This window comes from Pelobates fuscus, chromosome 3 (assembly GCF_036172605.1).
Source record: "Pelobates fuscus isolate aPelFus1 chromosome 3, aPelFus1.pri, whole genome shotgun sequence".
Taxonomy (NCBI): domain Eukaryota; kingdom Metazoa; phylum Chordata; class Amphibia; order Anura; family Pelobatidae; genus Pelobates; species Pelobates fuscus.
In genome coordinates, this window is record NC_086319.1 from 260262183 (window position 1) to 260280314 (window position 18132).

General features: G+C 42.0%; 1 protein-coding gene across 1 annotated transcript in view; it reads left to right on the forward strand.

The window, feature by feature from the left end:
- Nucleotides 1-18132, forward strand: part of HTRA4 (HtrA serine peptidase 4) — a 45038-nt gene that overhangs the window by 21973 nt on the left and 4933 nt on the right. The window contains exons 7-8 of the mRNA XM_063448412.1: nucleotides 4846-4903; nucleotides 8917-9012. Of these exons, the coding sequence (XP_063304482.1) occupies nucleotides 4846-4903; nucleotides 8917-9012 (154 nt within the window). The remainder of the gene's footprint in view (nucleotides 1-4845; nucleotides 4904-8916; nucleotides 9013-18132) is intronic.

Genomic DNA, 18132 nt, shown 5'->3' on the forward strand with positions numbered 1-18132 from the left:
GTTATCTGATTGACAACCAGGGGGCGTAACAAGGTTAATTTCTATTAAAATCTTAACTTTTTGGAAAATAAAAAAAGGAGAACACACCTAAAGCATTTCAGCAAGCTGAAGTGATTTGAAGGGACTCTCCAGTGCCAGGAAAACATGTCCGTTTTCCTGGCACTGCAGGACCCTGCAGTACACCTCTTCCTCCCACCCCAATCCCATATTGTTGAAGGGATTAAAATCCCTTCAGTGACTTACCTGAATCCAGTCCCTGGGCACTGGGTCAGTCTCCGCCCACGCTCCTCCCGCGCCGAAGTCAGCCGACGGGGTAGCCCGCATGCGCGGCAAGGGCCACGCTCATTGGACCTCCCCATAGGAAAGCATTATTCAATGCTTTCCTATGGGGATTTTGGCGACACTGGAGGTCCTCATGCATAGCGTGAGGATATCCAGAGTCATTTAAAACACTTTTCGTGTTCTAAGAACACGGAAGTCCCTCTAGTGGCTGTCTGATAGCCAGTAAAGGAGGACTTAACCCTGCAAGTGTAATTATTGCAGTTTATAAAAACTGCAATAATTACACTTGCAGGGTTTAGGGTGGAGGGAGTTGGCACCCAGACCACTCCAATGGGCAGAATTGGTCTGGGTGCCTGGAGTGTCCCTTCAAGGGTTTGTGTGTTCTTTTAAGTTTAGTCACAAGTTGCTACAACAAACTTGAATTGACATTGTAACGTTTTTGGAATTAGGAGCTGTTTTTTAGAGTGCTTTCACCTGTTATACTCGTCAAAAATAGATATGAACCCTAGAACACTCAGATACTGAATTAATAATTAATACAGGGAGTGCAGAATGATTAGGCAAATGAGTATTTTGACCACATTATCCTCTTTATGCATGTTGTCTTACTCCAAGCTGTATAGGCTCGAAAGCCTACTACCAATTAAGCATATTAGGTGATGTGCATCTCTGTAATGAGAAGGGGTGTGGTCTAATGACATCAACACCCTATATCAGGTGTGCATAATTATTAGGCAACTTCCTTTCCTTTGGCAAAATGGGTCAAAAGAAGGACTTGACAGGCTCAGAAAAGTCAAAAATAGTGAGATATCTTGCAGAGGGATGCAGCACTCTTAAAATTGCAAAGCTTCTGAAGCGTGATCATCGAACAATCAAGCGTTTCATTCAAAATAGTCAACAGGGTCACAAGAAGCATGTGGAAAAACCAAGGCGCAAAATAACTGCCCATGAACTGAGAAAAGTCAAGCGTGCAGCTGCCAAGATGCCATTTGCCACCAGTTTGGCCATATTTCAGAGCTGCAACATCACTGGAGTGCCCAAAAGCACAAGGTGTGCAATACTCAGAGACATGGCCAAGGTAAGAAAGGCTGAAAGACGACCACCACTGAACAAGACACACAAGCTGAAACGTCAAGACTGGGCCAAGAAATATCTCAAGACTGATTTTTCTAAGGTTTTATGGACTGATGAAATGAGAGTGAGTCTTGATGGGCCAGATGGATGGGCCGTGGCTGGATTGGTAAAGGGCAGAGAGCTCCAGTCCGACTCAGACGCCAGCAAGGTGGAGGTGGAGTACTGGTTTGGGCTGGTATCATCAAAGATGAGCTTGTGGGGCCTTTCGGGTTGAGGATGGAGTCAAGCTCAACTCCCAGTCCTACTGCCAGTTTCTGGAAGACACCTTCTTCAAGCAGTGGTACAGGAAGAAGTCTGCATCCTTCAAGAAAAACATGATTTTCATGCAGGACAATGCTCCATCACACGCGTCCAAGTACTCCACAGCGTGGCTGGCAAGAAAGGGTATAAAAGAAGAAAATCTAATGACATGGCCTCCTTTTTCACCTGATCTGAACCCCATTGAGAACCTGTGGTCCATCATCAAATGTGAGATTTACAAGGAGGGAAAACAGTACACCTCTCTGAACAGTGTCTGGGAGGCTGTGGTTGCTTCTGCACGCAATGTTGATGGTGAACAGATCAAAACACTGACAGAATCCATGGATGGCAGGCTTTTGAGTGTCCTTGCAAAGAAAGGTGGCTATATTGGTCACTGATTTGTTTTTGTTTTGTTTTGGAATGTCAGAAATGTATATTTGTGAATGTTGAGATGTTATATTGGTTTCACTGGTAAAAATAAATAATTGAAATGGGTATATATTTGTTTTTTGTTAAGTTGCCTAATAATTATGCACAGTAATAGTCACCTGCACACACAGATAGCCCCCTAAAATAGCTAAAACTAAAAACAAACTAAAAACTACTTCCAAAAATATTCAGCTTTGATATTAATGAGTTTTTTGGGTTCATTGAGAACATGGTTGTTGTTCAATAATAAAATTAATCCTCAAAAATACAACTTTCCTAATAATTCTGCACTCCCTGTAATGTCACACATCCTCACCATTTACTAGTTACAAGTAACTAATCCAACAATATTATTTTGTAGTCTTTAAAACTTATTGACATTTATTGACGACTAAGCACCCCTCCTCCTAGCTTCCTGATTTCTAGAATGCATTGATAAAAATGTTTCAAGCAAATTTTGTCACTGTATGGGGGAATAGAAGAAGGGACCCAACAGGGTTATTCACTAAAGAAGATTTGCACAAATTATGGCTGTTATGGCTTCCAATTGCAATTCCGTTGTGAAATCTCCACAATGTTAGGTTTGGTGAATAATCGTATTACTTTTTCTCTTCTTCATTAAAGGGACATCTAAGTACAAAACCAACTTTACCTTTATGAAGTGTCTTTGGTAAATTGATAGTGCCCCCTGCAGTGTCACTGCCCAGTTCTCTCCTATCTAAATCAGGCATTCAATCACATTAAACTGTTAATGCAGCCCTAGTCACACCTTCCCTGTCTTTGACTCACACTGCTTCCCTACACACTTCCTGAAAAAAAGAGTACATCTTTTAGCGTTCTTTACAAGACTGTGTGTTTAATTTAGAATGGATTCAATCCTACTATATCAACAGCATAAAACAGCATCCTGTGTGTGTGCTTAAAGTTCAATCAACATAGAAATAAGTACACTGTTCTGTAAGATCTGATTGAAAATAAAACCATTTTTATTTTGTAGGCTGTGTGAGTTACAGCCAGGCGAGGTGTGGCTAAGGTTGCATAAACAGAATCAAAAGTGATTTTTTTTTTCACTCCAGCTCGATATATCAAATACCCCCTGCAACCTTATGTGTCAAATACCATTCATTACCTTTAGAATGTAAGCTCACAAGTTATCTTACTATAAACACTTTGTATTAAAGTACTGTAATTTCTTGATTGTAAGTTCATGGGAAGGGTCTTCTGTTCTGTTTGTATCAGTACGTGTTCATTATTTGTCTTTGCAATATTGTAACGCTAAATAACAAGTAATAAACTAAAGTTGTTTTAAGTGGTACTTTAAGATACCTAGAAAACTTAGGCTTACTAAATTGTTCTTCGATTGCATTATAATATGTAGTATTGTAATTATGCCAAATAAAGATATCTAGAATAGCTCTTCACTTTTCCCTCAGTAATCCCTCCTTGCAAACATTGCTTGATACTTCTTTCCACTGTTATTTTGATTTTTTTAATTAATGTTTTGTTTTATTGATGTATTATTATTATTATTTTTAATAAGGACTTTCTAACCCTCACATGGAAATTAGGATTTTAGAGATTAGTAGACAGTGTCGATGTCATTTTTGTACAACCTGCAGGCATTGTAAAAATATATTATCCATTTATTATTTAAAACTACAACAATTGGAAGAATGAGCAACTAGAACATTAAACATTCCGGGCACCATAACAACTCAATACAAAATAAGTGGTTATGGTGCCAGAAGCCACCGGGCACTTCCTTACCTTTAGTGGTTAAACCATTCACAAACCGTTTAACCCCTTAAGGACACATGACATGTGTGACATGTCATGATTCCCTTTTATTCCAGTAGTTTGGTCCTTAAGGGGTTAACTTCGAAGTTGGCAAGTTGGCTCTTCAGCACCGTTTTTTCCTGTAACCGTCCACATCAGCTTTCTCTAATTGGTGCCTTGCTACAGTTTCTTTTGTAAACAGGCAGAAAGAGGGAAGATTATAAAAGTAAAATAATAGAAAATTACAATACTTCAGAATTTAGGAACTGAGTTCTGTTGCACTGCAAATAATTTGGGGGGAAATTACATAGTTTCTAATGCAGCACTTAAACAACTTTACAAAATTCAGCTAAATATGTTATAACCAACAACAGCATGGAAGTGTCTTGTAGTCTGTGATGTGGCTGTGAGGCCCACAGAGATTGAGTACATATGAGTAAGAATGGAAGACCATGGTTGGACTGGGCAGAGATGGAAACATACTGAATAATTGAGTTCAAGGTCTGAAACAAAGATGCTAGCAGTAAATTTAATACAAATGACCAGGGATGAGAAGGCAATAAGCTGCCACTTACTGGGATGGGAAACAAACACCTGGGACATGATGAACAGGGAAAGCTGCTGTATTAGAGAGGCTACAAATAGCATGAAATGACATGAAAGATGAAGAAAATGGTATAAACATAAGTAAACAATGAAACATGTAACACATAAGAAAATAAACTTGATGAAGACCTAGGAAACTTCAAAAGATAGCATATGTAGTACAGGAACAAGCTGCTTATAATGAAAGGTTAAAAAAGAATGAGATTTGGGGAGGACCTACGTATCTTATAAAAGATATAGAATACGTTATTAGATTCTTGACTTTCATATACTATGGAGACTGAAAGACATCACAGGAAATCTAAATGGGAAAAGAATGTTGATAACAGATCACATGGAATCAATTGTGTATCATTTTTACTCATGTCTTCGCTGCAGGAAAAACTCTTCCAAAGAAGAAATATATGGGGGTACGAATGGTTCAGCTCTCATCAAAGTAAGAAGTTATCTTCCTTAAGATTATGGTTTGGGCCATGTTTTGCTTAAAACATGTTTAGAATTGACTGACTTTGCATCAACAGTTATCATAATGTATACAGAGTATTTATGCACAGCTAAACAGTTTGCAATCGGCCACTCACCATGGGTTGCAGTCTCAGTATACACAGAGCTATCATCACCATGGGTTGCAGTCTCAGTATACACAGAGCTACCATCACCATGGGCAGGGCCGGACTGGGAACTAAAAGCAGCCCTGGAAAAAAATTATATACCAGCCCATTAATGCGTCGTGCCAGCATAGTGTGCTGATATAGAGGGTGAAAAAATAACTTGAAATTGAAAACTCTTACTCAAACGAAAGAACGCCTTTATTTTAAGTAGACGTACATTTGCATGTAATCAATGTTTCAGTACAACTACTTTGGCCTATTTAGGACATTTTAGTAATGATACTGAAATGCTGAATGTCTGCAGTTGCATAACTAAACAAAAATGAAGTTAGCTTGTTTATTTTGAAGTTCTATGGGTGCGCTCTTCACATTGAATATGTTATGGTGCATGAGTATGCAACTAGCAACAAGAATGGGCCAATACGTGCTCATTACATATATATATATATATATATATATATATATATATATATATACTTACGACATTTATGTGTGTATTATGCATATATAAATGTATATTACTATATGTGTAAATATTATAGGCATACTTATATGTTACTAATCAATATATATATATGTGTGTGTATTACTGTCAGGATCACATCAATTTACGTCTATTACCTCGTTTAGTGTATCTTGTCTCCAATTGTCTCCTTTTTTCTCTTACAGCGACCCTTGTGCATCTTTTACTTCATCCCAGTCCCTGTGTGTTTCTTTTTACCCTTCCCCAGCCTCTGTATTTCTCTTTCCCCCAGCCCCTTTTGTGTTGTTCTTAGCCCCAGCCAACAAAACTTCTGTGTATCCTTCTCCCCTCTCCTCCCTGTCTCTCTTCCACCTCTCCTCCCTGTGTCTCTCTTCCCCATCTCCTCCCTGTGTCTCTCTCTTACCCCTCTGTCTCTTTGTACCCCCATCCCCTGTGTCTCTCTATTACCCCTCTGTCTCTTTGTCCACCCCCCTTCCCTGGTGTCTTTCTATTACCCATATCTTTGTCCCCCCCATCCCCTGTCTCTCTATAACCCCATCTGTTTATGTGTCCCTCCTTGCCCTATATATCTCTATTACCCCTCAGTCTCTGTGTTCCCCCTTCCCTGTGTTTCTATTACCCCTCTATTTGTCCCCCCCTCCCCTCTTTTTGTCCCCTTCCCCTCTATTTGTCCCCTCTTCTCCTCTTTTTGTCCCCTTCCCTTCCCCTCTTTTTGTCCCCTTCCCCTATTTTTTTCCTTCACTTCCCCTCTATTTGTCCCCTTCCCCTCTATTTGTCCCCTTCCCTTCCCCTATATTTGTCACCTTCCCTTCCCCTCTATTTGTCCCCTTCCCTTCCCCTCTTTTTGTCCCCTTCCCCTATTTTTTTCCTTCACTTCCCCTCTATTTGTCCCCTTCCCCTCTATTTGTCCCCTTCCCTTCCCCTATATTTGTCACCTTCCCTTCCCCTCTATTTGTCCCCTTCCCTTCCCCTCTTTTTGTCCCCCCTTCCCCTCTTTTTGTCCCCTTCCCCTCTTTTTGTCCCCTTCCCCTCTATTTGTCCCCTTCCCCTCTATTTGTCCCCTTCCCTTCCCCTCTATTTGTCCCCTTCCATTCCCCTCTTTTTGTCCCCTTCCCTTCCCCTCTTTTTGTCCCCCCTTCCCCTCTTTTTGTCCCCTTCCCCTCTTTTTGTCCCCTTCCCCTCTATTTGTCCCCTTCCCTTCCGTCACCTTCCCTTCCCCTCTATTTGTCCCCTTCCCTTCCCCACTTTTTGTCCCCCCCTTCCCCTCTTTTTGTCCCCTTCCCCTATTTTTCTGTGTACCTGCTGTTACAGGAGGACTGAGGGAGGGGGCGGAGCTAACGACCATGCTCCCTTGCGGTTCCCATAATTCCCAGCATCTACACATCATAGAGTAATCACTACTCTATGATATGTAGATGCTGGGAATCATGGGAACCGCGAGGGAGCATGGTAGTTTACTCCGCCCCCTCCCTCAGTCCTCCTGTGCTGACAGCTATGCTGCTGTCAGTATCAGTGAGTGTGCTGCTGGATCGCTTAGGCGCACTCACTGATACTGACAGCAGCATAGCTGTCAGCACAGGAGATGGGGCCGCCGGTCGCAAGGTGAGTAATCACCTCAGCGTGTGCTGCCGGACCGGCCACCCGGCGGCACCGACATGCGGCCGGCGGCCGTGATATTATTAAAATATAGGGAGCAGGGCTCCCTCTCTCTACATGCAGCCCCCCCCAGGTGCCGCGGCCCACCGGGAAATTTCCCGGTATCCCGGTGGGCCAGTCCGGCCCTGACCATGGGTTGCTGTCTCAGTAAACACACAGAGCTACCATCACCATGGGTGGCGGTCTAAGTATACACAGAGCTACCTTCACCATGGGTTGTGGTCTCAGTATACACAAAGCTGCCATCACCTTGGATTACGGTCTAAGTATACACAGAGCTACCATCATCATGGGTTGCAGTCTCAGTATACACAGAGCTACCATCACCATGGCTTGCAGTCTCAGTATACACAGAGCTACCTTCACCATGGGTTGCAGTCTCAGTATACACAGAGCTACCATCACCATGGGTTGCAGTCTCAGTATACACAGAGCTACCATCACCATGGTTTGCAGTCTCAGGAAACACAAAGCTACCATCACTATGGGTTGCAGTTTCAGTATACACAAAGCTACCATCACCATAGGCTGCAGTCTCAGTATACACAAAGCTACCATCACAATAGGTTGCAGTCTCAGTATACACAGAGCTACCATCACTATGGGTTGCAGTCTCAGTATACACAGAGCTACCATCACTATGGGTTGCAGTTTCAGTATACACAAAGCTACCATCACCATAGGTTGCAGTCTCAGTATACACAAAGCTACCATCACCATAGGTTGCAGTCTCAGTATACACAGAGCTACCATCACTATGGGTTGCAGTTTCAGTATACACAAAGCTACCATCACCATAGGTTGCAGTCTCAGTATACACAAAGCTACCATCACCATAGGTTGCAGTCTCAGTATACACAGAGCTACCATCACTATGGGTTGCAGTCTCAGTATACACAGAGCTACCATCACTATGGGTTGCAGTCTCAGTATACACAATCTACAGCTGGATGGTATCTGGCACCACAGAGCTGTGTTTATTTAGTACTATTATAACAGGTCCTGCCAGCTCACGTTGTAATGATGGATGACATCACATCCCATTATCCTGTATTACTACAGCGCAAGATGCCAAGGCATTTAGTCCTTCATTGAAATTATTTTGCCGTATTACGCAGTTCACACTTAAGTGTCCTCTATATATAGTATGTTCTATCTCCTATTATTAGGATGATATTTTTTCTAATTACGGTATGTGTTATAACGTGTGTTATGTGTGAAACGCCTGACACTGTGACTTGAGGGACTAAACAGCAGTGATGATGACTACATATCCTTGATACATTACTGAGATAGCAGTCACATTCCCATCTAATATGCTTAGTTATTTGAAAGTTAATATGACTTCTTTCAACTTTAGACAGCTGTGACATGTATATTGTGACAATATTCTGAGCCTTACACATCACACTTCTCTAATGTTAATGGGAGTATATGTGTAAATTCTGTTTGTCTACACAATATTTGGGAAAAATAATTAGTCACAATTACACTGCAAGCTAAAAGGAGTCTGACCAGAAATGAGAAACTGATAATATTTGGCTACTTGCAGAGCTTGGTTCTGTACAGCCAAAAAAAGAGAATAAATATGTTTTATGTATAATGTAAACAATGTATTGTGAAAGTAAGCAATACGCAGTGAATGCATTTCTTTTGTTTTATTTTGAAAATATTTATATAAATGTTCTATCCTTTCAGTTTAATCCGTGAGCTTAGAATGCGTGATAAAGATTTCCCCGACGTTAATTCTGGAGTTTATGTGTTTGAGGTTATCCAAGGAACAGCAGCAGCAAGGTAAGTAAGAAATGAGGATTGCTCAGTATTGTCTGTAAAAGATACACATTTTACTTACCGTACATTTCTTTTTTCTGAAGATTAGAGGCAGTGCATTACAACAGGGATTTCTAATCTGGAGGGAAAAATAGGCAGGCAAACCCCTCAAAATTTTAGGACCTCCCCCCAATTCCCCTTAGCACTATAAAGTGCTATTAACACAACAATTTCCCAGAAAATACAAAAGCCAGATCACATCAAAATATTATTTATTTAGAAAAAAACCTTCTACAGGATCAGACGCGTGGCGCACAAGCTACGAATCAACGGGCCGGTTCAGGGGGGCTGTCCCCGGCCCATCAGCTGTAACTACCGTTCCGGTGCGCAACGGGTGTAAGGTTTTCCCAGACCTACACATTAAGCCAACTCACGTATCTCTAAGCCATAGGGAACCTGAACACTCTTGCTCCGGCTGCCGGGAGTTGAGCTGGGGAAAGGCAGCCGATCTCTCCACTCAACTGTTCCCAGCACAGACTTGCTGCATAGCGCTCTCCCCCCACCTGGACTGGCGGGGGATATCCCGGTCCCCACTGAAGCTGACCAGGCACCAAACGCTGCTGCACTCACTTGTGACCCACAGTGGAATTCCTATGGCGAGTCCAATACCAAGTCTCACTAAAATGGCAGATGGGCCTACTCCAGCCTCTCAAGGCCTCTGTCAAACTCAGAGTTCCAACAGCGGAGCTATAGAAACCATACAGCAATGTTTGGATGCCATATTCCAGAACCTCTAGCTCAAAATATCTTCACGCATGGATGTATCAGCAACCTCACCTCGTGAGGGCTGCCACAAGCCTAGTGTCCTAGAGACAGACGCTACCACTCAAGGCCCCACGACTTCACAAACGCCTACCATCATTACGGTACACCATCCCAGACTGCGAGCCTCAAGAGGCTATGCCTCCACACATCGATCATGCATATTGAAGATCAACCACAGTTAGTGGCACGTGCCATCAAGATCTCACGAACACCCCAGCGGGGAATTACCGTAGCACTCCAGAGTGCATGGCTTGCGGTTGCCTGCTCTCCCTCGGGCCTGGGACTGAATGGAATCCCCGCTCTGGAGCAGCTCTGTGGATAATCACAGAAGCTACACTCTACCTTGGCATCCTGTAGGGATCGGCTGACAGGGACTCTGAGCCATACTACTGTCGCAGGTTGGCGAAGGAGGCTTAGCTGGCTAGATAGATGGCATATAGAATCTTTACTATTACCTTGTGTTAACCTTAGTTTCCCCTCTTTCTTGCTATTTCATCCAGTGCAGTGAGTTAGCAATGTATAACATTTCAGAGGCAAAAGCATATAGTTCTCTTACAAGTCTGAAAAGCTTCAGCTCTTGCATAAACTAAGTTGTTATACCATCTTGATTTTGTATACATTTTGTATACACCTATTAATACAACTGTTTAGCCTATGTATATCTTTACCTCTTGCATACTTATATATCTACAAAGGTGCTGTTATATCTATTGCCACAGTTATCTACCTGTTTTTTCGCTCTTACCTCTGCTATTGTGGCAAAATTTTTCAAAAGAAAGAAAAAGGGAGGGACGTGTGCACTGCCTCTAATCTTCAGGAGAAAGAAATTTACGGTAAGTAAAAATTGTATCTTTTCCCTTCAGATTAGAGGCAGTGCATTACAACAGAGATAAAACAAGCAATCCCTAAGGGTGGGACTCATGTGACCACTGCTTGCAACACCTTGCGCCCAAAAGAAGCTTCTTCCGAGGCCATTATGTCTAATTTGTAATGCTTTGAAAATGTGTGAAGAGATTTCCAAGTAGCTGCAGTACAAATTTGTGTTGGAGAAGCTGAGGCCCCAGGTAGACATAGCTCTTGTAGGATGTGCTTTTAGAGATATAGCTGGAGGAACTTTAGACGCAGAATATGCCAACCGAATGGAGTCTTTAGCCAGAGAACTCTTGGATGCCATCAAACCTTTTCGTGTACGATGAGAAAGGACAAACAGTCTGTTAGATTTTCTAAATGACTTGGTACATTCCAAGTATTGAAGCAAAGATCTTTTGACGTCCAGGCAATGATATTTTTCTTCCAAGGCATTAGAAGGGTTTTGGCAAAACTTAGGTAGGACAATTTCCTGATTGAGATTAGACGTAAAACAAACTTTTGGAATAAAAAAATGGATCCAGTTTTAAAACTACCTTATCCTGATGGAAGATTAAAAAAGGATAAACTGAATTAAGGGATTGGAGCTCACCCAAACGCTTAGCAGAGGTTATGGCTACCAAAAACAAAGTCTTGAGGCAGAGCTTGATGGTGGAACAAAGCGGTCGCACACTAGAGAGGCTCCGTGGCCAAACAAGGAAAACCAAGCATTTTAGGGGACACCAACCTCTGAACCAGAGACCCATCTCCCACAATAGCAATGGGTAGAAAAACAACAAAAATAAAGAATTAAAAAAAAAAAAAGTCTTGAAAGATAGAATCTTGAGTGATGTCTTATCCAGAGGTTCAAATGGAGGTTCACACAAAGCCGTTAACACAAGATTGAGGTCCGATGGCGGAAACGTATCCCTGATAGATGGAGCCAAGCGGGACAAAGCTTTGAAAAATCTGATTATTAAAATATTTGATGCCAGACACCTAAACGAGAAAAAACTAATGGCAGAGATCTGGACCTTGAGAGTAGCTGGATGAAAACCTTTGGCAAAGCCCAACTGCAGAAATCTCAGAATATTCGGGATGGAGGCTGATAGAGGATTTTCTTTTATCTTGAAGCACCAAATACAAAATTTCTTTCAAATTCAAGAATACACTTTAGACCTTGAATCCTTCTAAGCGCACATCAAAATATTGATAACTTCCGAGGATAAACCTTTGTTGTTTAAAATCTGGTATTCAGAAAATAGGCTGTTAGGTTGAATTTCTTTATTGTATGGAGAGGAACCATGGAGTGTTCCAGAATATCCACCGATAGCAGAAGTCTCCAATATATGGAGTTGGGGACATTCAAAAGAATGGAGAACCAACTCCTTCTTGGCCACCATGGCAGGATTATAATTACCTTTACCTCTTCTGACCTGATCTTTTGTAGAATCCTTGAGATTAGAGAGATTGGAGAGAAAATATAAGCTAGGTTGAAATTCCAAGGAATCGACAGAGCGTCTAAGACCTCTGGTCTGTCTGATGGATTCAGAGAAGCAAACCTTTTTGCTTTCCTGTTTTCTCTTGAATCCATGAGGTCTTACTCTGGAACTCCAAACTTCTCTGTTATTCATCTGAAAATCGGAATTGAAAGAGCCAATCCGCTTGCTTTAGATGTTGATGACTGAGGGCATCTGCTAGGATGTTGAATTGCCCTTTTATATGCACCGCTGATATCGACTGAAGGTGACATTCTGACCAGACCATGTTTTGAGAGCAAAGATGTTCTAGACCAGCAGACCTTGTTCCTCCTTGCTTGTTGATATACGGTACTGCAGTTGAATTGTCCTATCTTATCTGGACATGATGATCCTGAATCTGTTTCTGGAATACCAGAAGAGCCAACCAAATAGCTTTTAGCTCTTTGTAATTTGATGATTTCTTTATGTCTTTGGAAACCCAAAGACTTTTTTTCTTGCTTTTTTTCTATGTGACCACCCCACCCGAAACTTAAAGGCGCATCAATCCTTTTTTTCCCATGAAATCTTTTAAACCACTAGAATCACCAATGGGTCCGCTCAGTTTCGGGGCGGGGGGATGACGTAGCAGACGCACACATGACGGCGTTTCGCAGGCGTCTTTTTTGCCGGGTAGAAAGGGGTACTAAGCATCATGGGAGAACGAAGAGGAGGTTTGGCGGTTTAGGAAGACAGCGGTAGGAGTTTATGCGGTGTGCGATAGAGTGCTAAGCGCGCTCTGAAACTGACCGATAGCGGTGAGGTGGGTGAATACATGGTCCGGAACGCCAAGACCAGGTAGGATCCGAGACAGCTGAGACACAGCTGAGAAAAGAGAGGCAGCTTGCAGATACCCCTCTGAGGGGAAACAGCAGATAAATATATTACTTATTGAAATTTGTGCATCCTGCTTAAAGAAAAGAAAGGAAAAGCAGTGGCTGTTAAGTGCAGAAGTGCACCTATTGCATAAAAAGTGGAGGTCCAACCTTTTTTTTCTCAGTGCTTAATTGAGTGTCATCTAAAAAGAAAAGTGTGAGAGAAATTGTTTTCCTTTTTTTTTTTTGTGGTGTATTTCCCTCTCTCCCCCCCCTTCCCCCTCCCCCCCCCCCCCCCCCCATGCTGCATCAAGCAGTAGGAGGTGGATTGCCTAAATTGTTACACTGAGGGTATTGGAGAGAGGTGTTTGGTTGAGGTGAAGTAAGCCATTAATAAAAGAAGATCTAATTAGATATCATAAAAAGATATAGGAATAAGAAATTGAAACTTACTAAAATATGGCTACAAGGAAAATACAAGATACTAAACAAAGTTCAAAAAGAACAAAAAAGATGGAAACAGGGGGGCGGAGCCTAACACCGCACCGGAGCAGACGCCATTTCTCGGAGCTCCGAGAAAATAAACGACAATCCGCCGACATCGGGTCCACGAAACAACACCCGTGGTCTTAAAAGTTACCGCAGCATACGGGCAGACCTACCAGCTAGGCTGATGCCATTTTTCGCGGCACCCGGAGCGAAATCCCGAAAACGAGGCGTTAAGGCCTACCACACGGGCGGACAGCACGGAGACCGAGTGGAGTGGGACTGGCCGTGGCACTTACCTTCCACAGCAGACCAACAGATCAGCCAGCATAACGCAGGTGAGATGGGACGGAAAACCCCAAAACCGACCCCAGCCACAACAAAATCACGGCAGGACATTGGCCAACTGCTACAAACACCCAGGGTGGTAAAAACACCCACTCCCCGTGAGGCCTCACCTGCGCCCTCAGACGAGGACTATATCCATGACAGTCCCCCACCAGGCCCATATAGACCAGAACCCTCTCAGACACCAGAGGACAGCACCCCAGCCACGAAGGGTGACATCCAGAATATGCTGTCAGGCCTCCAACGTAATCTTAAACAAATGTGGGAAGCAGACTTGGCAGCGCTCACCACCCAAGTGCAAGCAGTGACAGCACGCACCCAAGCAACAGAGGGGGACATAATGGACTTAAAACACAGCATACACACAATGGACAGCACGATTCGACAACTGCAAACCGCCCAAGAAAATCTCTCCAACCAAGTCCATTTACTGGACGACAGGAGCCGACGTAAAAATATAAAAATCAGAGGGGTACTGGAGACTGTACCACTAGAGGAACTACCCCACTACATTAGACGCCTGGTGTCAGAGGTATTGCCGACAAGACAGGCTAAATCTTTTATATTTGATGGGGTATACAGGATTTCCAAATCGCCACAGGCTCCCAGCGCAGCCCCAAGGGACATTATACTCAGATGTCAAACAATGTCAGACAAACTTGGGCTACTGGCGGCACTTCGGGGGAAGACCCCATTGGAATTTGAGTCTTGCCGACTCTCATTTTTTCAGGACTTAAGCAGATCCACACTCCTGTGGCGCAGGGACATGCAACCGGTAACCAAACCACTTCACGCAGCTGGAATACCTTACAAATGGGCAACCCCCAGAACCTTATGGGTGACTGTAAATGGAGTACAACACAAGGCTACGACCCCCCAAGACGGTCACACTATACTGGGCACACTGGGACTCTCAAGCCAAACCGACACGACAGCTCCACATCCTCGCCCTCAACCGAAGACAGCGGACAAAGACACAGTCTTTCGACCCAGGACAACGGGGCTCCCACAGACATGAAATGGGCCACCACTTCAGCATCGCCCGTGCGATCCACTGGTCTAATTCCGACCATACAGAACTGCTCTCTCTCTTAATACTGTTTAATAAGTTTACTTTAACTTTCATTATGCTTTAGAAACTGCAAAAGCACTGCTCCCCGAAGGCGGAGAAATCACCCTCACAGAGCTGACCTTAACTGCTCCGGCGATAACCCCCCCCCCCCCTCACCCCTGGGACATGGGGACAAGCACACTTGGAGCCATCAATAGCTAACCCACACCATGCCGCGACTAGCGCTATAGCGAACTAGCGGCGTGCACCCCTAGGCTCCACATTACACAGGGTTGAAATAGATGTACCTTTTCAAAAATCGACAACAGCGCTAACACATAGTCCTAGTAATTCACGAGGACACACACCGACCCCACCGCCATCACTCGCTATGACATTTCAGTATGTACTGTTACGCTCTCTGTTATGTTAATATGTTATGTCTCTTGTTTTATGACGTGCCGCACACGCAGAGAAGTCTCTCACCCTAACCAGCCCTCACTCTAAGCAGCATACATATGCTCCCTATAATAGTGTAAAGCAGACGACACTAGGCCACTTCCTCACGACCTGACCTCTCCTGTACACACGTACAAGCTCTAGAAAGGTACGCAGAAAAGTACCAGGTGATAAGTGACTCATGTGTTATGCTGTATAATGTATCTTGATATACCAAAATGTGCCATATTTAATCACGCTACACCACTGTTGTATCCTGCTGTACACAAAAGAGTATGTGTTAGTTGTTGTGGCAACGCAGACTCTGATGTATTTCTGTGCACGAAAAAATAAAAATTTACAAAAAAAAAAAAAAGATGGAAACAAATAATGAAAGAGCTACAGAAAGAAGAGCTTCTGATTTTTTCTCCCCACAATTAAATAAGGGAAAAAATTCTAAATCAATCCATGAAGAATAACTACCATTACTTGACACTAAGGAAGCGGAGATAGACAAAATATCTGACAATTCATGAAATGAAAATGTCTCTATCACTGCTGAATATTTGGCAAAATGCCTAGAAGCCCAATTGGAGAAAATAAAGGAAGAAATTAGTATGCACTCAATGGAAATTAAAAGAGAGGTCCAGAATATAGGGAGAAGACTGGAAGAACTGGAAGATAAAACAGAACAAATTGATATGCAACAAAAGAACAATACTGACAAAATAAATATTCTGGAAGGAAAACTGGAAAATATAAAGGAGAAGATCGCTGATCTGGAAGACAGTTCCAGAAGAAATAATCTTAGGCTTAGGGGGATACCGGAGAGCATTATATATACAAAATTGGAAGGCTACTGTGAGGAATTCTTTAAATTTCTGGGGATTGACCTGGATACAGAAAAAATTTTCATGGAAAGATGCCACAGAACAATAAAGCCTAGCAAGGTCACAGACCAATCCCCAAGAGATGTGATTATCTGCCTACGGTCATACCGGCTCAAGACGCAAAAGATGACAGATGTTTTTTTCCTAGAGAACAGAAATAATGGGGTATACCCAGCAATGACCTGGTGCGCATTTAAATCGGTAATAAGGGGCCATCTTATAAGCTTAACAGCTAAAGAATTTTAATAGACATTTTAATGTATAGAAAAGGGCTAACCTGTCAGAGCTTTATATAAAACTGGATGACTTACTTTATCAAAATAAAAGAAACCCCTCGAATAGTATTACGAATACAATAACAGAAGTAGAAAAATGAATAAATGACCAACTGATGGCAAAGGCTAATAAGACCTTAAAAGACCTTAAACAAAAATGGTATTACATGGGAAACAGAGCAGAAGCACTGATATCAAATAGACAAGAAAGAAAAAGTTAAAAAGGTTATTACTAAAATTGTACATAATGGGGAAACTTTATTAAACCCAGAAAAAATAGGAGAAGCCTTTAAAAAATATTATCAGGTATAGGCTAGGAACATGGGCAGTTCAATATTGAAAGGCGATCTCAGGCAAACCCAAGCTGACCTAGGGGGCTGTATATCCCTATGCATATTGCCTTAACGTATTTAGCAAAAGCAAAATTTATTTTCTTATTATACTTTATGCTTGCGAAGCGATAATTATTGTTAAAAACGCGTAGTTAACCAATAACATGCATCTCATAACCAGATCTGTTTAACCTTGTACCTCACCACTTCTGATAAGCGGATCAGTATAAACCACTAGATAAGCGACAAAAATATGTATAAAAAAGTGCAGTACCCTCTAATGCCTCATTACTGTAACACTATGTTGAAATAACTGCTTTTCCATGCTGTTGTGGCATTGTAAGCCTATGTTTTATTCATGCACAAATAAAATAAAGAATTAAAAAAAAAAAAAAAAATATTATCAGGATTTATATAACATTTCGAGTCAAATAAATAAAGTAGACATCAGAGAGTTCTTAAAAACTATTAAAATCCCGAAAATCACAGATCTTCAATTACAAGAATTAAATAAAATATTCAAGGAGGGTGAATTGATCTTCTGTATTAATAAACTTAAAAAAAAAAAAAAAACAGCACCATGACCTGACGGGTTTGATAACCTCTTCTATAAACTATTGAAAAATAATATAAAAACAGATTTGATCAAAGTTTTAACTCCTTTTGGAACAACAAAAGATTCCAGCAGAATTACTGCAAGCAATCATAGTCCCAATTCCTAAGCAAGAAAAAGAACTACCGCCCAATTTCCCTTCTCAACACCGACATAAAGCTCTACTCGGCTATGATAGCAAAACGTTTGAAAAAAAAGATACCAGACGTGATAGATAGGGACCAGGTGGGGTTTGTCCCAGGTAGATCATCTACCCATAATATAAGAAGACTGATTGATGTTTTGAATCATGTGGGAAGATCGGGGGCTCCCATGTTGGCCCTGTCTTTAGATGCTGAGAAAGCATTTGACAGGGTCAACTGGGAGTTCATGAGGCAAACCCTTCAGGCATTTGGATTAGAGGGAAGACTTTTCCAGAATATATCTGCTCTCTATACAGTACCTACGGCTAGAGTTGTAGGAAATGGCTTCGGATCTGAATGGTTCTCATTGCTAAACGGAACAAGACAAGGGTGTCCCTTGTCTCCGGTACTTTATATCATGGCATTAGAACCTTTGGCTTTAGCCATACGACAAGAGGAGAGGATAGTAGGTTTTTAATTTAATAAAGAAAATCTAAAAATAAATGTATACGCTGATGACATTATCTTAACAATACAAAAACCCCTACAATCTATAATACAACTTATTGGAAGATTTTCCCAGGTA